At 40.1% G+C, this 24,653-nt stretch overlaps 1 protein-coding gene and 1 long non-coding RNA gene across 5 annotated transcripts in view; one reads left to right on the top strand and one right to left on the bottom strand.

Annotated features, from left to right (window-relative positions):
- Positions 1-24,653, bottom strand: part of Znhit6 (zinc finger HIT-type containing 6) — a 46,061-nt gene that overhangs the window by 8,992 nt on the left and 12,416 nt on the right. For all 3 annotated transcript variants that reach the window (XM_042280060.2, XM_006984742.4, XM_076575111.1), the window contains 3 exons: positions 9,736-9,804; positions 8,336-8,416; positions 6,827-6,904 (listed from right to left, as the gene is read on the bottom strand). In XM_042280060.2, the coding sequence (XP_042135994.1) occupies positions 6,827-6,904; positions 8,336-8,416; positions 9,736-9,804 (228 nt within the window). The remainder of the gene's footprint in view (positions 1-6,826; positions 6,905-8,335; positions 8,417-9,735; positions 9,805-24,653) is intronic.
- LOC121830357 (uncharacterized) lies at positions 1,814-23,581 on the top strand. Of its 2 annotated transcripts, XR_013052416.1 has the most exons (4): positions 1,814-1,973; positions 17,048-17,295; positions 20,336-20,480; positions 23,330-23,581. It is a non-coding gene; the product is annotated as an uncharacterized LOC121830357 (long non-coding RNA). The 2 variants fall into 2 exon arrangements; XR_006073562.2 differs by lacking the exon at positions 23,330-23,581 and having other exon boundaries at positions 1,817-1,973; positions 20,336-20,574.

Below are 24,653 nucleotides of genomic sequence, written 5' to 3'. Positions count from 1 at the left end.
AGAGGAGAAGGAGGGCAGGGAATACAGGCTGGTGATGGAGTGCTTGCCTAACAGGCACAGGCCTAAGTTTCTAAACAACTGTTCCTAACCACTGAGCCATCTCTCCAGCCCCTATTAAACTTTCATTTTAAGACTTTAATTGTTAAAGGTTTTTCTGAACTGAAAAATAGGAACTATTATTATTATAGTATTATAAAACTAGTCAAATTCACAAATATAGTACCAACATTTAATTTTATTGAAAATGAATCTCAATATAATGGTTCAAGCAGCTTTTACTAGCGTCAAAGCTGTTTATTTTTGTTACTGATTCTTAGACTGATTCCCCCAACTGCCAGCTAATTAGCAGAATCAAATAAAAAAAATTAAAAAAAAAAACCCCAAAACCAAAAACCAAGAGAAGGCCTAACATACCTATCCAGACAGCAAACCCAGTTTTCAACAAACCCCCCTTTACAGGTGAACTCCAAGGATAAGCCTAATATTAACTCTGATAATCTCCAATGTTCTAACAGCCATTTTCAAATTTTAACTTTTAATATATATACATTTCCTTTTCAAATATCTGCACAGTACAGTTTTTAATTTCTCTGTAAGTCTAACAAGATAATTTAATTTTCTACTTCTAGTTCAGTCAAGTGAAGTGTACAGACTAGTATCTTTAAGGATGTAAAAATGTGATTAAAAAAATCCATGCTAATGTCAGCTGATCTATTTTTTTCACACATCTTCAACCCAATTGAAGAAACACCCACCAAATACTTAGACTATGGAAAACCCGCTGGACATGCATGAGATTCAGAATGTCCTCACAGACTGCACCACCTGCATATGTTTCTTAAAGGGCTGTCCTAAGAATAACTGATCGGCGTCCCCAGACCCAGGTTTGGGGTTGTGTGAGATGTACTAGACCAGGACCTCTATGGGTGAGCTGTAAATCATCACTCAGTAAGCATCCCAGAGGAGTATGACGGGCACTGGAGCACTCTTCTCAGAGAATACATGTTCAGGAGGGGAGATGTCTATGGTAGGGGAGAAAATCTGGCCAGGAGGGGCATGGGTTGACAAAAAGCAAGGAGGAGGCTGGTAAGACGATCTGGTGAGGTAGGCACAGTTGTCAGTTAGAACCTGGTCAAGTGACATGAATTAAGCTCTCAGAAAGATGGCTTTTAACTATCTAAATGTAGTGAAATGAAAGCTCCCAATCCCCGAACAAAACAGAAAAGAGTCAGGAGAACCTTGCTTGAGGCTTTCATATAGGAAAAATCAATTATCTAAAGGGGGGTATCCTAACTCTTAATGTAACTGAAAATGATAATAAATATAAATACATAAAGATTAATTAAATAAAAAAAATCCTCTCAGTACAGGACTAAAACCATCTAAACAAATAGCTCGTGCTTTTTTTCTGATTGCAAACACAAGTGTTTCAAACTAAAGCCAGCATAGTGGGAGATGACTGATAGAACATGAGAGCTGGTACAATGGGTAGTCTTCTCAGGAAGAGTAGCAGGATTCTATGACATCCTTGGTGCCAAAGCCTAGATGATGCTTCAGTTTTGAGTCCACAGATTTGGTTTATATGTCAATTTCTGGGAGGAGAATGAAAGCAATTGGTTTGTGCGTCCATCAGCAAACAAGTCTGGAATGTCCAAAAAATGATGCTCATGTTTTCCACTGAGTATCTAGTATTTTTTTTTCAAACACATACCTATCACAGTATGTACCACTAACATACCTCTGACCTCCAGCCTCTAGCTGCTGACATCAGAATGAAGGGTGGGTCTTTACAAGTCCACGTGCCCTTTGGTTAGCATTGCAGTGGCACATGAAGGGGCTCAGTGACTTAACTGCATGGATGTAAAGTGCAGCTCTGATCAACCTTAATGCACTAGGACATTCAATCTGAAACCCTGCCTCCGAGAAGGTGTACTTCAGAGAAGCAGCATACACTATACTGGGCTCTTGTTAAGGTATCTTTCATTTGACACATTGAGAACTGAAGCACCTAACTAGTTAAATGACATAAAACCTCGTGGTTGTTTGAGTGTAATTGGCTCCCATAAGCTCACAGGAGTGGGACCATTAGGAGGTGTGGCTTTGTTGGAGTAGGTGTGGCCTTGCTGGAGGAAATGTGTCACTGTGGAGGTGGGCTTTGGGGCCTCATATCTTGTATAATATTAGAGGAACCAGCCTCAATATTATACATCCCAGGGGCTCAGGAGAGAACTACTAACGGCGAGGACTATTTTCAGGAAATAGAATCTCAGCACACCGAGATCTATAGTCCACTTGCTTTAATTCCTCTGCCATAACATCCTTTATACACAGCTTCAGTTCTGTTCTCATGTCTAGCTCCTTTCTTGCCTGATTTCTCTCTATATTTATCTACTGCTTCCTCTAAGTTCTATCTTAATTCTCTTGTCTTAACTCTGCCTCATCTAGGTTCTTTTCATCTTGTTCTTACCCAACTAGTACTTCCCCATCTGACTTTTCCTCATCTTCCAACTCGTTCCTCTGGTACTCTCTTCTAGCCCTACAACCTAGTTCTTTCCCATCTCAGTTTGTTCTTACCCGTCTAGTTCTTCCATTCTCTTTTCTCTTCTCTCCCCCTGTGCCCTGGAAGTCCAGGTATATAAAGGGAGGGTCCGAGCTAAATTGTGTAAAGCTATTACTTAATGTCTACCTGATCTATGCAGTGTCCCCTTGTGGAATTTACCTTAAGTCAGGAGACTTGTATGTGGGCTGTTATCACTGTTAGTCCTCGGAAATTGGGTGACCACCTAGGTGGTGTCTCCTTGTGGAATTTACCTTAAGTCAGGAGACTTGCCTGTGGGTTGTTATCACTGTTAGTCCTCGGAAGTTGGGCAACCACCTGGGTGGTGTCTCCTTTACTTCTTGAAAGTGGCTAGGGGAGATATCTGATTCCAGAGAAAGTCTTTCCTGAGGCTGTTCTCCAAATGCCTGGAATGTGTATGTCTAGAGAGTGATCAGTCCACATTGTTAGCCCTTCTTAGGGAAAAGTCAATTGGGAAAACTATGAAGGCAAACATGATTTTCATAACAGAATACAGCTGATATATAACAAGCTAAGTAACACCAAAAACTCCTTGGGATTTGGCTTCCTCTGGAGGAATTCCCTGATTCCTCCAGGTAGTGACTTTGCCAAAACCAGCTGAGTTCTTAGGATATATTCCTGCGGCCCGCAGCACTCATATATGCTCAAGCCATTCCCAGTATCTCAGACCACTTCCTGCTGCCTGCCGGTCAAGATGTTAGGACTCTCAGCTCCTTCTCCAGCACCATGTCTGCCTGCATGGGGCCTCGTTACCCACCATAATGATCATGGACTGAACCTCTGAACTGTAAGCCACGCCAATTAAATGTTTGCCTTTATAAGAGTTGCCATAGTCACGGTGTCTCTTCAGAGCAATAGAAACCCTAAGACAAACCTCAAAGAATTTTTAAAAATTCCTTTAGGCTGGGCGGTGGTGGCCCATGTCTTTAATCCCAGCACTGGGAGGCAGACAGGTGGATCTCTGTGGGCTCGAGGCCAGCCTGGTCTACAGAGTGAATTCCAGGACAGGCTCCAAAGCTACAGAGAAACTCTGTCTTGAAAAACAACAAAATTCCTTTAGAGCAGGAGTTAGCAATCTACGACGACATGCCAAACGCAGCCCACTATTTTTGTGTATTTTCCTGGGACAGTCATGTCTGTTCATCTACATAGTCTATAGTTGTTTATGTGCTAAAAGGCAGAAATAAAAATAGTAAAATTTATTTAAATTTCTGGTGTATTTGTGCATGCATACAAGTACACAGACAACAGAGGTCATCTTGGTTGATACCGCTCCACAGGTGCTGTCCACATTGTTAAGACAGGATCTCTCACTGGCTTGAAGCTCTCCAATAGGCTATGCTGACCAGCCAGCAAGCCTCTGTGACCCACCGGTCTCTGCCTCCCCAGTACTGGGATTATGCATACATACTACAACACCCAGCTGTTTAATGTGGGTTCTGGGGAATGAATTCAGGTTCTCAAGCTTACCTGGCAAGTTATTTTATTGACTAAATCATCTTACCATCCCCAAGATTAGTATTTACACCCCGCTCCGGGAACGTCACTGATGGAGTAGTAGGAAAAATAAAGATGAAGGCATCTAAAGCAGTTGTTATCTTAAAAATGAGTTATCACACAGAATGTTTAACTGCAATGAAATATATGACAGGATTATAAGGATGCTAAAGATATATGAAAAGTATAAACAGTTTTTGAAGCTGAAAGAATAAGGAAAAAAATGGGTGCCATAGAAGACACTGGTAAGCACTAATCTAGCTTGAAGAACAAAAAAAGACATTGGCAAGACTCACTATGGAGGACAATGTATAAAGAAGGATGGCAAGGGAGCCATCAAAGATGCTTGTGTTCAAGGTTTTATGCTTACAAGACTATGTCAGTAACAGAGGATGATCATGTAGCACAATCTGCTGACAGTGTACTAAATGCCAGGAATACTATCAACCCATCTTGAGAGTGCACACCAGGAAGACATGGCTGTGGTGTGGTGATGGGCAGACACACTGAGCTTTAGATTTAATGAGGTAGGTTAGTAAAGATAGCTGGAGAAGAGGTCTGGGTATTTGGGAGAAGGGCTGCAAGTACATCCAGATCCAGGAGCCACTTGTACAGACATAACAGCTGCTGACATCTTACACAGCTTCTGAAAACCTCACATTGTTCCAAGACCTATTTTATTTGAAAAGAAATGTAAACCAACATGACTAAGTATGTGTACCCTAAGGTGAGCAGCCTGCTAGAGGACAGCTAACATTACCTTAGCATACTTCCTAGAAGAAACTATTGGCCAAAAGAAGCTGTTATTTAAAAAATATGATGCTTAACACAGGCAACTGCCAGCCATGTGGCACTTTCATACAGAACACATTTTCTCCTTTTATCAAGGAAATAATCTCCAGGATGCTAAAAATCAAAACAAACAAATGACAAACAAACAAATAACAATCATTTACATTCATGCCTCTTTAGTATGATGCTAAACTGGATGTATTTTTGCTAAGCAAAATATCTGAGTATGTATTTATTGAGAATGAAAAATATAACATTTGTAATGGCAAGAAATTTGGCCTATAAGGTCTAATATAGAATGTTTTAATGTAAAGTAAATAGGTCTGTACGTCCTCTGTAAATTACACACTGTGGAAAGACAATGTGATTAGCTCTTACTGGAATGCAATTTCACGGCTAAAGGATCTTAGTCATCTGACTAATAAAAACTAGTCATTCTGTGTGAAAATAGTTGCAGAAAATGTGGTATACCTGAAACTCCGCAGGCTCAGCCTACTGTGATGACCTATCTAAAATCTTCCCAAGCTAACTGGTTTCCAGGTCCTGACTGTTCCCTGTTCAACCGCACAGCCTGCCCCTCACTCTGGCACCATGGCCTCTCATGGCACCTCTGCCACTCTCCGTCCTCTCTGCTTGTTCACTGTTAATACACACGCTGGGGTAAAGGTATCTGCTATCACAGGCCAGCAGGCGGTCCTGTGCCTACAATTACCCTTTTTACCATACATGCTTTGAGCTCCTTGAGTTTTAGAAGTGGATATTGTGTCAAACAGTCAAATTTGACTAGTTTAATGAGCAATGTACCACCTTTCTTCACTCTCCACAGCCTAATTTACCTTGACTTAAATCCAAGTAGAATAAACCTCACCTCACAGTTAATGAAGGAAAATGGAAAAAATATACTAACGAAAACAAACCTAATAACCAATAAACAAACAAACCCAGAAGACAAATCATTTCCTTCTGTTTCATGATTGTATTAAAATGATACAGGCTGCCTTCCTCAGCTCTGGAAAAACTGAATTATCAGGCTAACCAAATAGGTAAGTAGAGGGCGACTATGCCAAGTTGACACTCAAACTAACTAAAATGAGTATTATTTCATTTTGTAAAAGTAATCTGGGTGTCAAGTTTGTGTATTGATGCAAATAAACAACCCATCCATAGAGCCCCAGAAATGGTAACTGATGTCTGCGATTTGCAATTATCTGGTATCAGGTAACATATTTCATCCCATGTTCTTTTCTTTTAGCACAGATTAAAGCCAGGGCTCACCAAGCAAGTGCTGTACAAATGAGCCACATCTTGACTTCCTAGCTATGCTTAGGAGCAGGGATTTCTGCTGGGTGTGGTGGTGCATGCCTTTAGTCCTAGCACTCTGGAGGCAAAGGCAGGTGGATCTCTGTGAGTTTGAGGACAGCCTGGTCTACATAGAGAGTTCCAGGACAGTCAGGGATTTTGAGAACCAAGATGGACAGACAGCACCCCACAGTAGCAGTCTAGGACAAGAAGTTGTTGAATGCTCAGTGGTAGAGACTCATCTCCAGATGTGATCTAGTCATCAATGCTCCGTTCTGAGATCAGGGTTTGTCAGAACACCTCTCTCTGCCTCTCTATGTGATGCTCTTTCCATGACGGGGTATGCAGCAGCTTGCTGGTTATGTGAGCTCTTGATTTCCAAATTATAAACATAAACATTGGAACTCAGTCATATATTCTTGAAATAAGTGGGATTTAGAAACTTTTTAATAGCATCTGAGGATATTTTAAAATATTCTATTCTAACAGGTGATTGCTACCAAATTTATATTAAAGTGATTATTTTAGTATTTTAACTGGAAAGTGATTTTTATAAGTCTAAATTTTTGTTGACAGCCAAACAATTAATATAGTAGTTAGCTACTTAACCTAATCAAGTTACTTAATTATACATAAAGAAACAGAGGAGAGCAATCTTACCTTATGAAATTTTGCTGCATATTTTCAACCCTCATTAAAATCTGGACCCCGGTCTTTGAGTGTACATAGGCTTTCAATCTGCATCATAGTAGAGGAAGCAAAATTAAATCTATTTTAAGATAGTCTTTATGAAGACTAAAATTTTTGAATAGCTAATAATGTTTATAATTCATCTATCTAAGAACAGAAAAAAAAGTAAAGATATTTTCTAAGCAAGATGTAAAAAAAATTACCTTCTCTCTCTCTGGTTAATTAGATAAACTCAAATTCTCATTTTGTCAGTACATGTGCTAAAAAATATAGTTGTGTCAGCAAATAGTTAGCTACTTACCAATTTATTGTCTTCAATTTAGTAATGCTTTTTATTAATGTCAAGTACAATGAACAAACTACAACCAGATTATCCATCAATCAGGCTTTAACTATCAGAGCTGTCTCAAAGACAGGGCTCGGTTCATGCATGGCTTGCCTGAGTCTGGCTGGCACTGCCTTCTTCTACTGAAGCAGCTCAGACACTTAGGATCCACCAGGTGTGAACTTCAAACCCCAGGCACCAAACCAACATGCCCATCCCAGGAACAGACCACCTGCTGAGAACAAAGCTACATGGCTCCTACCCAGGTGCACTGGAAACTAACTCACCACCAAGCTTCCCGTCCAAGCACTGCTGTGTACACGCCAGCCCCTCTGGACTCCATACTTCTCTCTTCCAGGCTTCCTGACTTCCTATCTAGTATTATTCTCATTCCACTGATGGGAAAATTAAAGTATGGCAGTGAAGCAGCTTGCTCTCATCTACTTAAAGCTACTTTAATGCATATATCCAGGGCAGAACTCCCCGCTGAGCTATGCTAGCCACTCTTGACCATGCAGTATTTCTGGAGGCAAAGTGTAACCTTATTTAGTTTTGGGAGGATGTATTTGGTTGAAATATAATTTCCGTCTTCAACAGTTACTAGAAAACTTTTAAGTTGTAGAATTTATGGTTCCACTTGAAGGGGTGAGACTACAGACTTCAGTCTGATGGTACTGCACGGATTTGGATCTCAGCTTCCTTATTAGTCACAGGAAGTTATGTTAACTACTTAATGTTCAGTTTCTCCACCTGTACAATGGGTATTGTACAGTGTCTCCCGATACAGAGCTGCTGCGATGGTTAAATGAATTAACTCATCTTCATTACCGCCTGCTTGAGTGTCTGTGGCCAAGGGGGCTAGCTACAACGACTGCACTTTACAACACATTTAAATACAGCCCCAGCTTCCCATAATGAACACACACAAATACTGTACACGTTTGCATCTAGTGGGTGGCTCGGCAGGTGAAGAGGCCTGTGGTCAGGCCTGATCCCTGAGCTCCCTGTGGTGGAAGGCACGCCTGCCCGCTCCCCAAAGCCTTCACTCCATATGTGTTTGGCAGCATGTGTATGCATATGAGTGCACAAACACACATGCTTTAAGTCAACACTTTTAAATCATGTCAGAAAGCTACACGAGTTTTGAAACATACCTTTGACGAATCACAGGATCAGACTTTTCAGGATCGATGTATGGTTTTAGAATTTCGGTAATAGTTTTATCATCTGGTACTCTTTCCACAGAGAAGGAAAATTGCAAAAATTATTATTTATAATTCGCTACTAAGTGTTAACTTAAAATTGCTAAATTTGGTGGAAAAACTGAACAAGGAGCCTTTATTTTACTCTTGGCAAAATACAGCATATAACATTCTTTCATGCTAAAATTATGTAGAAGAAAAGCACAGAAAGGCTCTTAAGAAACACTTTATAAAGTCTTTATAAGTTTAGAAAAGCTCCTTATCAATCACTTATAAAAATATGAAACCGCTTTTAACATACACCTATGTTCAAACTTTGAAACATACACGAAGCTCATAGAAATACAACTGAAGAAAGCTTTCAGGAGGCTACAATTCATCCATGTTCAGTTCACTCATCTGGAGCCACACACCAGGCTTCAAAGTGGATACCAATTTCCCAGGAAGGAAGCATTGCAAGTCTCCAAACTTTCCCGTATCTGCACGCAGCTTCACATTTCTACACAACAAAATTCGGACCTCTGAAACAGTGACTTCCCTGAGCAATCTGCCTCACTGCGCTACTGTTCTCACACTCTCTGTGTCCAGTAAGGCCAGCCCTGACTTCACGCTGGTAACAAAATTCTTCCCCAACAACCCGTGACAATCTGGAAGAAAGGCAGTGCACAGTGGGGACAGATGCTGAGGACACGGCCTGACATCAACTGAGACATCTCCCTGACTCAAGGAAACCACACAGCACATCGTTAACAAAACCCAGGACACCGGAAAATGTTCTCAATCAAAAACCTTAACAAGCTTATATATTAGATTAGGATATGCATGTATATTAAGATGTATTATGATGTGTACACATACATGTTTCATACATGTATCTACAATAACGTCTGAGGGACTTTTCTGTCATAGAATTCTGGGTTGTCCACCATGTCCTGTGTAACCCCTCAGTCTTAGAAACAGCTTTCGGACCTCCTGATGAGAACACACCCCTCCTTGAAGCTGTGCTCTCTGCTCAAATAATTACCACCCAGTCTGCTTTAGCTCCCTCCCGGTTCTACTGCTTGTGTAAGTTCCTGAGACAGACACTACTTAGCTCCCGGGCAGTTTCCTACTCTGAGACAGAACCACATTCTACTGTTGCTCCTTGACTTGTTCTCTCCCTCAGCATCACAGCTGATGTGATGTGGAGCTGCGGGGCTCAGGGCAGGTCACTTGCTGCTGTTGTCACTGCTGCTGAATCCTGCACTGTGTGATGAGCACAGCTCAGCTTATTCATTCATCACTTCCCTGTTGAATGACAGAGCCTTAAAGCAAAGCTCTCGGAATGGACAGTGGTGGTAGAGGTATCATACCTTTTTTCCACATACTCAGCTTGACTCTGAGGAAACTGGAGCTTTACATGCCAGCAAAACTGCTGCTTCCTAGGAGAGAACAATCACAAGCAGATGAAGGTAGAAAATCAAGTCAGGCCTGAATTTTCACTGTAAGATTTTCTCAAGTTGGTCTCAGAACTTAAACTACTGCATTCTAAGATCTTGGAACTTCCTAGAGTAATAGACTTCTAAGGGTTGTTAAGAGGAAAGTTCTGAATCCCAGGGACATCTGTCTGCCTGAATTAGAAGGTGATTTCTCCTAGCTGAGGCTTTTGAGATCGGTGAGCATAAACTTGGAGTTTACAAATCCATTTCCTCCTGATTAAACTGGTGTCCTCGCCTGACTAGTCTAGAAAGCAGGTGAATGAAGTATTGTCCAGTTGAGTCCAGCTGGCTGCACATGCACTTGTGAGGCATGACTGCGTGCATTCAGTAGCCAAACAGGACACAACAAGCTGGTTGCTAAGCAAATCGCACCGAATGCTTTTGCTTCCCATCTGAACTTTGGTCTGATATAGGACCTAAATCGGTAACTCACTAAATGCTTGCTTTTAGAAAAATGATCACATACCCTACTTACCATACCTAAAAGCACAAAACAAAATTAAATTTTAAAAAAGCCAACTACTGTCTGAAGTCTCCATCACAGAAATTTAAATCTTTTCTCTGAAGTGATGGCTTTACATGTATCTCCTTTTATTCTGGAAGCAGGATCTCAGGATCGCACTATGCAGCCCTGGCTGGCCTAGAACACTTGCTATGTAGGACAGTTTGTTCTTGAACTCAGAGGTCAGCCTGCCTACTGGGTGACATCAGGCCTACATGTATTGCCTTGTCTTAGAAGAAAACTTTTACCATCCACTTGCTATATCTCTTCTAGGCAATGATCAGCATCTTTTTGAAATTTACGCTGTAAGAGGACCCCCAAATCTATAACTTTTTTTTTCCCTTTTTTTGTTTTTCGAGACAGGTTTCTCTATGTAACAGCTCTGGCTGTCCTAGAACTCTCTTTGTAGACCCCCTGCCTCTGCCTCCTGAGTGCTGGAATTAAAGGCATGTGCCACCACCAGCTGGGGAGATTATATATATATATATATATTATATTTTGTTTTTCGAGACAGGGTTTCTCTGTGTAGCTTTGTGCGAGTAGGACATCTTCCACCAAGCACTTATAACATTTGGTCAGAATTCTTGATTTTTTTTTTTTGGTCTGGAGGCAATTACTGTAAGTCAAGTAAAATCCTGTCTGTTACAGTAAGTTAGTACACATTTGAATATAGCAGTTTTCTTTAGTACTAATGCAGGTTTTGGAAAAGCTAGAGAAAAAAAATGTGCAGATTATGTTTGTGTTTACAATGCTATTACTATACAAAAAAAATTGGGTTAAGCTCAGTTTGGTCTTTTCTTGGATAGGACATCAAAAAGCACGTTACTAATGCTGAAGTCCGATGTCTAGTATCTCAGAGACAAAGAACTTTCACACAGATCTGTGCAAAGGCAGCAGTTAGTTACTAGCTTTAAGTAAATGATTATAGGAATAGCATGCACCTTTACCTGCTGAGCCATCTCACTGGCTCCTTCTCTGAAGACTTTTAGTGTGACTGAAATCCATGCAGGCATAACTGATAAGCAATAACTGTTAGGTAATAGATGCACATGGGCAATCAAACCTCTTCTGGAGCCTCGAAAGAATTGTTTTCTAAATTTCATAATTATATATGGCAATATACAAATGACTCAAAATGTGTACATATACTAAAACCAGAATGCTACCAGGTATCTTCTAAAGAAAGATCTTAAGAAGTGCTCACATCATTAGGCTTGTTCAGGGCTTCTCAATCTCGGCAGTGCCAACATCTTGGACCAGCTACTTCTCTGTCCCATAAATCCACTGTAGGATATTTAACAGAGTTCTAGCCTGACTGACCCACCAGATGTTCTAAGGACTCAGGTTTCCAGTTCTGACAACTGGAACTGAAAATGTTCCCCAGTATCCCCAGTAGGCAGAACCACTATGAGGGAATATTGGGGCAGGGGTTAAACATTTACTATCAGTCAATTCTAATTCATTAGAGATACCTTTCCTCAAATACAACCAGACACCTTCAGCAACAACAGGAACATTGCACACTTGCCATATCCACTTCTCAAGAATGAAAATACCATGTAGAATATTCTACAGAACTTAAATAATCTAGGGCACTTGTTTACAGGTGAATAGATTATAAAATGGTGGGTTTAATTACTAATAGTACTGTCCCTTTCTGGACAACTGATCTCTGAGTCCCATGAAACCAAAGGTATCAAAGGTTTAGCAAGGGCATGACTGAGGTTTTCTGATCTTACCACAAATATTCGTGTAAATGCACACACGACCACACACAGATACCATGCATTCTCAACTGAGGCAGTACTGACTCAATGTCTTCTGGATGGTCAACAAAATCTTAATGCATAAATTCATGTCCTCCAAATGAGCAATATATAAACAGACATACAATGTATCAAAACATCCCAGAATACAGTTAGGAGAAAAATGTCTGAAAGGTTCCTGGGGAGGGGGAGGTTAATAAAAAATTGAGAAATAGATGGCACATGTATGACATAGGGAACATACATATATATTATTTGATATTTATATTCAGGAGTTATACATATTTATCAGCTTTCGCCTCCTTGGAACTTTGAAGGATCATCCTTTCCCAGTTTTAATAAAGTAACATGTAGATGAAGACACTGGCAGGGGGTTCTATGCTCATGTACTCAGTTAGTCTTGACTTTATGACTTAAAACCGCCATTTTACTATCTGAAGCTCTATTAGAATCCTAAGGAATATGCAAATCCATCAGCTCCCTTTAAATGGTACTACTCATGCTACAGGGCTTATTCAAACTCAATAAAGAAATGCACGCAGAAAAGAAATGTGCTGGTTATCAGATTTGCAGATATACTTTGAATATTAGAAATATCAGGGAAATGGAGAAAAAGAAACACTGCCCATTACTGCCCAAAACATAAATGGATACAAGCCTCTGGCAGTGCAATTTCATAAAAAGCTATAAATAAAAACTTATCACTTAAAACAGTACAGACTTTTTGCTCATCAGTTTCATTCCTGGGAATTTATACTGAAGAAATAACTGGGCAAGTAATAAGATATGCATAACTGTCCACTGTGTCACGTGTTAGAATGGGGTGAGCCGGAAACACTTCCATCCTAACAAAACAGATTTACATAATGAATGTTAACTAGCCCTAAGGGACAGGCAGAACTATGCAGTGAGGTAGGAAAGTACACACACTGAATGATGTACTTCCAAGTCTGAGAGTTATGACAGAGAATGCTTTAATTCTTATTTAAGAATAGGTCTGCATTAAATCAATCTTTCACATATAAATTGTTATTTTCCACTACTAATAAAACCAAAGATATTTTTTATGAGAAGTACCAGATAATTGTGAGACAAATACGGGGAGTCATCCTCACATTTTTTCTAAACTAAAATACTTCTTTATTAGAAATATTCCCTTGAACATGTAACATATCTCCTTAGAAACTACTGCTCTGGGGATGGGGAAGATGGCTCAGCTGGGAAAAGGCTTGCTGGCAAGCATGAACATCTGAGCCTAGATCCCTGGGCCTCACTGGCCAGCCAGCCTAGCTCAGTCAGTGATTTCCACATTGAGTGAAAGATCCTGCCTCAAAAAACAAGGTGAAGTGTGACTGAGAACACTGACCTCTAGCCTTTACGCTCATAACACACAGACCCCAATGAGAACCGGATCATATAATTACTCTGATAACCTTAAAGGTATTTTGCTGAGAAATATGTCACAAATACTCAGGAATGGTGGCACATGCTTATAATCCCTGAATTTGGGAGGCAGAAGCAGGATGAGGTCAGCCCCAACTACCCCACAATATTTTATATTATTTGTGGCTATTGTAAAGGATGTTGTTTCTCTGATTTCTTTCTCAGCCCATTTATCACTTGTATATAGGAGGGCTTACTGATTTTTTTGAGTTAATCTTGTATCCTGCCACATTACTGAAGGTGTTTATCAGCTATAGGAGTTCCCTGGGGTCACTTATGTATACTATCATATCATCGGCAAATAGCGAAAGTTTGACTTCTTCCTTTCCCATTTGTCTCCTTGATCTACTTTTGTTGTTTTATTGCTCTAACTAGAATTTTGTGTACTATACTGAATAGATATGAAGAGAATGGATAGTCTTGTTCTGTTCCTGATTTTGGTGGAATCACTTTGAGTTTCTCTCCATTTCATTTGATGTTGGCTCTAGGCTTGCTGTATATTGCCTTTATTATGTGTGTAGGTATGTTCCTTGTATCCCTGATCTCTCTAAGATCAGGGATGTTGGGTGTTAAGATTTTTGTCAAAGGCTTTTTCAGCATCAAATGAGATGACCATGTGATTTTTTTCTTTCAGTTTGTTTATATGGTGGATTACACTGACAGACTTTGGTACATTGAACCAACCATCCCTGCATCTCTAGGATGAAACATACTTGACATAGTGAATGATTTTTTTTTTCTTGGACTTGGTTTGCCAGTATTTTACTGAGTATTTTTACATCAATGTTCATGAGGGAGATTGGTCTGTAATTCTCCTTCTTTGTTGCATCATTGTGTTGTTTGGGTATCAGGGTAAGTGTAACCTTGTAAAAAGAGTTTAGCAATGTTCTTTCTGTTTCTATTGTGTGGAACAATTTGAGGAGTATTGCTATTAGCTCTTTTTTGAAATTATGGTAGAATTCTGCACTGAAACTATCTGGCTCTGGGCTTTTTTTCTTGGTTGGGAGACTTTTAATGACTGCTTCTATTTCCTTAGGGGTTATAGGTCTATTTAAATTGTTTATCTGGTCTTGATTTAATTTTGGTATGTGGTACCTATCCAGAATATTGTTCATTTCTTTTAGATTTTTGAATTTTGTGGAGTAGAGGTTTTTGAAGTATGACCTAATGATTCTCTGGATTTCCTTAGTGTCTGTTGTTATGTCTCCCTTTCATTTCTGATTTTGTTAATTTGGATGTTCTCTCTCTGCCTTTTGGTTATTTTGGATAAGGGCTTGTCTATCTTGTTGATTTCCTCAAAGAACTCTTTGTTTCATTAATTCTTTGAATTGTTCTCTTTGTTTCTATTTTATTGATTTCAGCCCTGAGTTTATTTCCTGTTGTCTATTCTTCCTGGGTGACTTTGCTTCTTTTTGTTCTAGAGCTTTCAGGTGTGCTGTTAAGTCGCTAGTATGAGATTTCTTCAAATTCTTTATGTGGACACTTAGTGCTATGAACTTTCCTCTTAGCACTACTTTCATAGTGTCCTTAAGTTTGGGTATGTGGTGCCTTCATTTTCATTGAATTCTATGGAGTCTTTAATTTCTGTCTTTATTTCTTCGTTGACCCAGGGGTGATTCAGTTGAGTGCTGTTTAGTTTCCATAAGCTTGTAGGTTTTCTGTAATTTGTGTTGTTGAATTCAAACGTTAAGCCATGGTGATCCGATAGGACACGGGGTTATTCCAGTTTTTTTTTTTTTCTTCTTGTTATCTGTTGAGATTTGCTTTGTGACTGAGTATGTGGTCAATTTTGGAGAAGGTTCCATGAGGTGCTAAGAAGAGGTATATTCTCTTGTGTTTGGGTGAAATGTTTTGTAAATGTCTGTTATGTCCATTTGAGTCATAACATCTCATAGCTCCCTTCTTTGTTAAGTTTCTGTCTGGCAGACCTGTCCATTGGTGAGAATGGGGTGTTGAAGTCTCCCACTATTAGTGTGTGGGGGTTGATGTGTGATTTAAGCTTTAGAAATGTTTCTTTTACAAATGTGGGTACTCTTGTATTTGGAACATAAATGTTCAGAATTGAGGCTTCATCCTGATGGATTTTTCCTGTGATGAATATGAAATGTCCTCCATTTCTTTGATTTTAGTCTGAAGTCTACTTTGTTAGATATTAGAATAGTTACACCAACTTCTTTCTTAGTTCCATTTGATTGGAAAATCTTTTCCCAACCCTTTACTCTGAAGTAATGTCTGTCTGTGAAGTTAAGGTGTGTTTCTTGTATGCAGCAGAAGGATGGATCCTGTTTTCATATCCATTTTGTTAGCCTGTATCTTTTTATAGGTGAATTGAGTCCATTGATATTAAGATATTAATGACCAATGACTGTTAATTCCTGTTACTTTTTGGTTTTGTTGTTAGTTCCATCCCATAATTTTCTTATGAAAGCATTCTATTCTTTATTTAATTTTATACAGTAAGAGTATGAAATACACACATGTGCACACACACTCATAATGCTCACAGGATGGGGTGAAGTTAAATGGACCTTCTGTCTGAATTCTACTCTTAACAATTTATACCTAATGTTATCTTGAACAGGAAACTACATGTTTCTAGCTTCAGACTTTTCACAGTAAACTGGAAATGATGATATTTCTATCACAATATTATTAAAAGGGCAAACAGTATGTTAAGAACTTAGAGACAGTCAAATGTTATCTTTATAATTATATATTCAATTCAATGATCTCAATTACGAACCTTAGCACAGAAATGCTGACAATGTGTAACTGAAACTATCCACCATGAGTCCCATAAGCAAACACACTCTGAATGCAGTGTACAGTGTCTAGTGAGGAGACTATACACCCTGACTATTCTCTGGTGGGGTTACTGCTTCACAAGGCTTTTAGAGAGTGAGAGACGGACTAAGGGAAAGACTCATCGATTGAGACCTAACTATCTGCCCTTTTCTTTGATTTATTTATCTATTTGGTGAGTATCGGCCAGGACATATAAATGGAATTCAGAGGAAAACTTGTAGGAGTTGGTTCCCTCCTTCCACTATGTTGGCCCTGGGTATTAAACTCAGGTCATAAGGATTGGCAGCAAGCCCCTTTCCTCACTGAGCCATTTCACTGGCCCCTTGTTTGGATGCGTTCTCTCTCTCTCTCTCTCTCTCTCTCTCTCTCTCTCTCTCTCTCTCTCTCTCTCTCTCTCCCTCTCTTCCTCCCTCCCTCCCTCCCTCCCTCCCTCCCTCTCCCTCTCTCTCTCTCTCTCTCTCTCTGTGTGTGTGTGTGTGTGTGTGTGTGTGTGTGTGTGTGTGTAGTGATTTTAAGATAGGGTCTCACTGTGTAGCCTTGGCTGTCCTGGAACTCAATTTGTAGACCAAGCTGGCCTTGAACTTGCAGAGATCTGCCTGCCTCTGTCCCCCAGTGCTGGGACTAAAGGCTAAACCAGTTGAAGGGAGAAAAGCATTTATCTGTCTTACAGGTCACAGTCCATCACGGAGGGAAGCCAGGGCAGGAACTCAAGGCAAGAGCCTGAATGCAGGAAATGAAGTACAGAGCATGGGAGAACACTGCTTACTGGCTTGCTCAGCTACCCTTCTTACACAGCCCGTACTGCCATAAGCAGGGATAGTATATCCCATAATGGATTCACGATCAAGAAAATGGCCCAAACATACCCACCAGCTAACCTGATGGAGGCAGTTCCTCAACTGAGGCTTCTCTTTCCAGGTATGTCTAGGTTGTGTCAGGTAAAAAAACCTAAGACAACACATTTCACTTTTCATTTATAAGCAACAGAAAAGAGAGATCCACATTGTCAACTATTAGGACATTCAGTATCAAGTAATACCTGATGGAATTTTAGGAATAAAAGCATTTTGTTCCACTGTCAGCAATAAAATCTTATTTTAATTGAAAACTGAAAGAAAATCTACCAAATTTGGAAACCCTTGAAGGACAAATGCACAAAATAGCTACACAATCCTTCACTCACAACCACCTGACCTTTAAAGTATTTTTCATGATGAAAACTTAGTCTCTCAAAAATAAATGCAAGCCTTCCTCATAAAAATAATTTATTTTATTAGGATTAGTACCATGATTAAGTATTTCTGGAAGGATGAATACAAAAGGCCTGCTTAGTTACTTAGTCTGGATTAAAATAACTAGAATTTGAGAATAAAAACCACAGTTTTATGTCTCACATCATTATGAAAATACTTTTGAAAGGACCATTTATATATATATATATATATATATATATATTTTGCCCATAAAGTACTCTACTACATGCTAACAGGAAGCAGGTTAGCTAGCTGTGAAGTTAAGGTATGTTTCTTGTATGCAGCTAGGTGCTGTGGGAGCTAGTAGACAGTATATTAAGAAAATGCACGCAGCTCGTGAAGGCAGAAAAGAAAAAGAACATTTTTAACCACTTATGGCAGTTCTTAACCAGCTCTGTGGTAGAAGGAAGAGTGATGTTTGGGAATGGCTGGCCAGTTCAGAGCCACTAAGGTTCAGGAATACAAGGTTTTCTACAAGTATCAAAGGGCTCTCTCTCTCTCTCTACACACACACACACACACACACACACACACACACACACACACACACACACACACACACACACACACAAATGTACCTTTCAAAATAACCAGGAAGCCCCTCATGAAAACACTATAATGGATGGAGAGCAGATATATGCATACCAAAAAAATGAATACCAGGATTAAATGCTGGCATCTGTTCCCTATTAACTGTGGAGAAAATATGTACTAAAGGAACTCAGGCAAAAGAGACACGATGGAGAAGATGAGCTGCAGTGTTCACTCCCACAGATGGCAAGGCAATACAAAAGAGGAGGACATCCTAGGAGTCAGCAGGATGAGCACCCTGCCTTGTGCGTTTGCTTGATAAAGAGGATTACAACATAGGTCATATGCTCATTGGTTATGCTCAGCATAGTAAAGCCTGATGTTACGTGAAGGGAGTTGCCTTGGCAAGTTACTTCCCTAAGCCTTTTGCCTTGGGGGTAGAGAGGATCTGTAACAGTGATGGGGCTGTGTGTAGTGTTTTTGAGTGGTTCAATTCAGAGAGCCTTTCAGAAGTAACTGTGAGCCAGTTTCAAAGCTCAGATACTTGGGCTTGATGAAGAGAACAGAAGGCAGCTCCCACTAGTTTGCTTCATGGAAGTACCTAAAATGGCCTTTCCCCTCCCTAAAAGGTAGCAGTTCAGGATGCAGAGTGATTGAGAAGCAGATGTTAACTTCTGGCCATGGAAAGGGCAAAACATTTCAGAGTTTCCGACATGATGCTAGGAAATGAGACGACACATTTAAACTACTGGCAATTCTGCCAATGGCCACTGACACAGTGGGAAAGAAGCTTTACTATTCTGAGCAGGTGGCCATCGTGGTAAAAGCATGCTGTAAACGACGTATCCGGCATCAGTATAGACCCTGAAGGAGGCAAGACAGGAACACACATGGAGATATGGCTTCTAAATGCTGTGGTCAAGGACATGGGTAGGGACACAGTCTAGAGGCATACAGTGAAGGCCTAGTGCCTGAAAAGACTTCCCTAACTGGATCAATCTGTGGACAACGAATGTGATCAAACTGTTAGGCTTCCCATTTCCACAGACAGTGTAAGCAACACTACAAGGAGGCACACCGAATGAAGCAGTGTCACAGAGCTCCCTTGCTTCTGTTGGCACGGCCACGGTCAGGAAAGGCAGGAATGGGGAACAATTAGGCTTCTGTTTTTTTAGAGTGCATTTGGAAGACCTTCAGTTTTTCTGAAACTCCTCCATCAACATCTAAAAGCTACACGGAAAAGAAATGGCAGAGTTCAGCATTTCAGCCAGCTACAAGTTTACACCCAGCATCTATTACATAACCCCCCAAATCTCACTGCAAAATCTACGTGTTCTCCATGACAACTGCTAGACTCATCATTCCATTTTTCCTTGGTCCTTTCTAAAGCCAAGTTGCAGAAAAGTACAAATACTTATATATTATACTTACACAGACAGCATGTTAAAAAAAAACTGTGTTTAAAGAAATACATTGCCACACTGTTTAAGGAAACAAGTGCTATTATGTTAACAACCACGTAGATGGGCATGTTACATGATACAATTAGAAAGCTATAATTGTATCTAAAGAATAGTATTTTTAAATTTGCAAAATGTTTATTATGTCTTTACAAGAGGGACACCTAGTGGCTAGCTTCTAAAATAGAACTAGAGCTCTTAGATACTAATTCACATTTTTAACAAAGGGCATGTCTCTATGATCTTAATTCTGTAAAGATGACAGATACTTTTGTAGAAAGCAAACAAAACAAAACACCCAACCAAGCAAAAGACACAAAACCCTAAGTCCAAAGGATGGCTTGAGAAGTCTAAAACTCACAGTTCTAAGCAGGAGGTATGAGAAAAATAAGCAGAAGGTCTTAGGGTTGCCTAGAACTGGGTCGGGGGTGGTGAAGCCACAGGAAGATGGACTTTGGGCAGAGGAAGGTGAAGTTTGGGCCCTGCTGGGGAATCAGTGGTTAGTCCATACAAGAATACAGGGTGAAAGTTGAGAGAAACCCACAGGCTGAGTACTCCTAACGAATGATCGGTGCCTTGTTGAGCCATCATGAGAGGCTTCCTCCGGCAGCAGATGGGAACAAATACAGAGACTCACAGCTAGACATTACTCAGAGAGATACTTTGGAACACACAGCTCTAAACAAGATGTCTCCATCAAATCCCTTCTCTCAGAGCAGGGAATCCCTCAGAAGAGGAGGCAGGAGTCGGGGAGACAGAGGGGCGTACAGAGGACACCAGGAGAACAAGGCTCTCTAAAACAACAGAGCAAGCTCATATGAACTCACAGACTGAAGCAGCCTTCAGAAGGCCTATAGAGGTCCGCACAGGTTCTCTGCATATATACTATAGCTTCAGTTAGTACTTTTATGGGACTCCTGAAAGTGTGAACAAGTGGGTCTCTGATTCTTGTACCTTCTCTTGGACTCTTTTTTTTGTTGGCTTGTCTTACTAACTTTGATATGATGGGTTTTGTTTTATCTTACTATATTTTATTTTGTTGTTTTTCATTGTTATCTTGTTAGAAGCCTGTTCTTTTCTAATGCGAGACAAAAAAGGGAGTGGATCCGGATGGGAGAGGAGGTGGGTAGGAACTGGGAGGAGCAGGAGGAAAAACTATATTCAGATCATACTGCATAAGAAGAGTCTATGTATAATAAAAGAGGCGGGGGAAAGACAGGATGAAATATGTCTTAAGTACAATATGTTTTAACTTAACTATTAATCTAACTGTATTCTTCTAATGCTGACATTTTATTTTAACTTTTATTTATTTTTATTAACTTTTTATTATTTTATGCATATGGGAGTTTTGTCTACATCTATGTCTGTGCACTGCATGAATGCCTGGTGCCTGGGGAGGCCAGAAGAAGGTGTTGGCTCTCTTAGAGCTCGAGTTACAGATGGTTCTATGCTGCCATTTGGGACCTGGGAATCAAGCCTAGGTCCTCTAGAAGAGCATTCAGTGTTCTTAACTGCTGAGCCATTTCTCCAGTCCACAAGATTTATTTTTTGTTATGTATATGTGGTGGTATTCTAATTGTACTGAAATGTGATTTTGATTGTATGTTAATAAATAAAGTTGCCCGGGGGTCAGAGCTATTAGAGCCATAGACAGAGTGTGGCGGTGGTGGCACACGCCTTTAATCCCATAGATCTCTGTGTGTTCAGGGATACAGCCAGCATTGGAGACATATGCCTTTAAGACCTGGGGGGCTGTACAGACAGACAGTGACAAGGCAGTCACGTGTTTGGGTTTACAACCAATGAGAAGGCAGAATGACTATGAAACGACTTACACACAGGGAAATAGCTCTCTTTCGGGAAGCTGGGACACCACAGGAGGAAGGGTGAGATTTTAGCTCTGAGCTCTGACCTCTTGGCTTTCTCTTTTACATTGTTTCTGTGTTTCTTATTTAATAAGACGGTTGGTTACATCTACATGTATATATGTCTGTGTGCAGATATGTACATGTACATGAAAATGCCTACAGAAGCCAGGAGAGGGAGTCAGACCTCCTGCAGTTGGAGTTACAGGAGGTTGTGAGCCATGTGATGTGAATGCTGATAATCAAACTTTGGTCCTCTGCAAGATCAATTAATTCTTAATTGCTCAGCCATCTTTCCAGCCTACAATACAACTTTTTGAAGTAATTTCCTAAGGTGTATGTAGTATAGAATGCCTTATTAGCTAGTATTATTCAACATAGAAATTCTGTTAATTTAATATAAAAAGTGAAGGCAAATTATTAAACTGCATTAAAATAACTGCCCTTTGATATTGTATTGTATTGGGCTATTTGCTTTTATATTAAATGGTTTCTAGACTGCTGTAATGTTGGTTTTTATGGTACTTTGGTAATTTTTCATTGCTCTTGACATGTTTACTTTGAGCAATTTTCTTTGCCTAATTTTCTATTGATCACCAAAATTTCAATACTAGAAAGCTTACTTGAACCAGCTGCAACTAGGTACTAAATTTATGCACAAGTAAACTCTGGGCAGGGGTAAAGTGTTTCTAACAAAGACTATAGGGGGGTTGGGGATTTAGCTCAATGGCAGAGCGGCAAGCGCAAGGTCTTGGGTTCGGTCCTCAGCTCCAGGAAAAAAAAAAAGACTATTGGGGCCCAGCCCCTTAATAGCCTTTTCCCAGGGTCCGTGGAAGAATCTACAACCAGCTAAGAATCTAATCTTAGATGATATCAAAAGAACCTACATACACAAAACTCTTTAGTCCATTCACTTTATTCTTCTGAGTCAGTTCTCTCTACACAGCTTCTTTTCTGCTCTCACACTTAGCTCCTTTCTTGCCTGTTTTTCTCTACATTTTTCTGCTGTTCTAAGTTCTATCTTAATTCTCCCATCTTAGTTCTTCTCATCTAGTTCTTCCCCATCTAGTGCTTCCCATCTTAATTCTTCCTCATCTTAATTCTCCCAAGCATCGGAGGTTTTCAGTTATATACCCATGCAATCAGCAATACTCTGGCCAAGGCCAGGTCACCAGGCTTGAATTCTTTCAGGGTCAAAAGGAGGGGGTGATAAGATCCATACAAAGAGCAGCTATCATTATCAACCCAAAAGGGAAGTGACTAATGGTAAATGAACCAACCAAGAGCTAAATTCGATTAATGGATCTAAGAAAGAGAATTTATGTGCTCGAACTATATTCTTAGAAGTGGTTCATTAAAACGTTAAGAGCCTATAAGTCACTAAGTCACGAGTGGAAACAAAACTGCCTTTTTTCCCCGTTGGCATTGAAATCTGTCCAAACTGTGCTGTTTTCTGGTAGGGCAGGGGAAGTGTACTTGGTAACTAGGCAACCTGTGTCAGGGCTAGATGTACCTGGTATGTAAAAAGCCCTTTTGTTCTGAGTTAATTCTTTTTTTTTTTTTTGGTTTTTTTGAGACAGGGTTTCTGTGTAGCTTTGGAGCCTGTCCTGGAACTCACTCTGTAGCCCAGGCTGGCCTCGAACTCACAGAGATCCACCTGCCTCTGCCTCCCGAGTGCTGGGATTAAAGGCGTGTGCCACCACCGCCCCGGCGCCTGAGTTAATTCTTAAAGGGAGATCTAGAACTAAAGCTGGCACTTGGAAGAAGAAAGGTTAAACTTAATTAGCACATCTTTCTGGCCTGGGTGGTTGTCTCACTGTGATGTTTTATCTTCCTTCAGGAACTAACAGATAGTCTGGGTGCTTATCTATCTGCAGTCTGTTCTTTGAAAGCCTGGGAAGTATCTCAGATAAAATACCTTTGTCTGAATGGATGGAACTAGAAAAAAATCATCCTGAGTGAGGTAACCCAAACCCAGAAAGGCAGTCATGGTATGTACTCACTCATAAGTGGATTCAATCAAAAAATGTTTAGTAGTTTATGCAATACTGAGTGGATTCAAGTTCTGATTTTCTGGAAAAAAAAAAAAAAAAAAAAAAAAACAAAAAAAAACCTTTATCTGGAGATGGTCCTGGCCGGATGTTGCTAATGCCGATAATTACAGAAAGGCCTGCCATTAGGGGTCTTGACTGTGTGACCGCTGTCACACAGTTGGAGGGGATGTTATCCTAATACTCCAATTGTATAGGGGAAACTGTGCCCAAAGAATGATCAACCACACTGTTAGAAGTTCTTGGGAAAGAATCAAGTGGGAAAGCTACAACAGCACACAAGAAATGCACTGTAGGACACAGCTGATACACTCAAAAGCCAGTGTCCCCAAGACTGCTTGAGGCTTGGCTTTATCCACTGGAAGAATTCTTGACTCTTTCAGGTAATAGCTTTTACCATTGTCAGCTGAATTCCTCCTTCATATTTCTGTGGCTTGCAGCATGTTTCCACGTCTCTCTATGGTGACATTCTTAGCTATTTCTTTCATAAAGGCCTCTTTGGCTTGAGGCTGCCCCAGACGAAGACACTGAAAGAGTTGCTCAAATGATGTTTAAAAAGTAAGGAAAATTTCTAGAATGTTCTGAATTAAAAATATTGAGCCATTTGATGCATTTCAGATTTTGAATTTTCAGATCAGGGGTGCTCTACTGGTAAAGTTTATGCAAATATTATAAAACTTAAACAATTCCCAAATCTGAAACACATCAGTTTCAAGTTTCAATTAGAGGCATTCAGCCCAATTGGGAGCATGCTGCAGTCTAAGCCATCTCCAGTGAGAATCACACCTCGGTCAAAGTCATTGCTCAGGTGACAAGCACCTTCCCTCTGCACCTCCACAATTCCTGTTAACCAAAACAGGGGCCACACCCACTCTCATGCTCTCTTCTTCAAGTAAGGAACAGGTCCGATACACAGTTTCCACTAGCCATATCCAAAAGACAATGCAAGGCCAGCAGTGTAGATAAAACACAGATTTTCACATGATGGTGTCAGAATACTTTTTAAATATTAAACTTCCAGCCACAGATACATAAATGAACTGTGTATACCTGTCAATCACAAACACATGCAGCCTAAATTTCAGAAAGGAACAAAACAGTACACACTACCCA

This window comes from Peromyscus maniculatus, chromosome 6 (genome assembly GCF_049852395.1).
Source record: "Peromyscus maniculatus bairdii isolate BWxNUB_F1_BW_parent chromosome 6, HU_Pman_BW_mat_3.1, whole genome shotgun sequence".
Lineage (NCBI taxonomy): Eukaryota > Metazoa > Chordata > Mammalia > Rodentia > Cricetidae > Peromyscus > Peromyscus maniculatus.
Note: the sequence above shows the minus strand (reverse complement) of the source record. Positions and strands in the feature narration are given on the sequence as shown.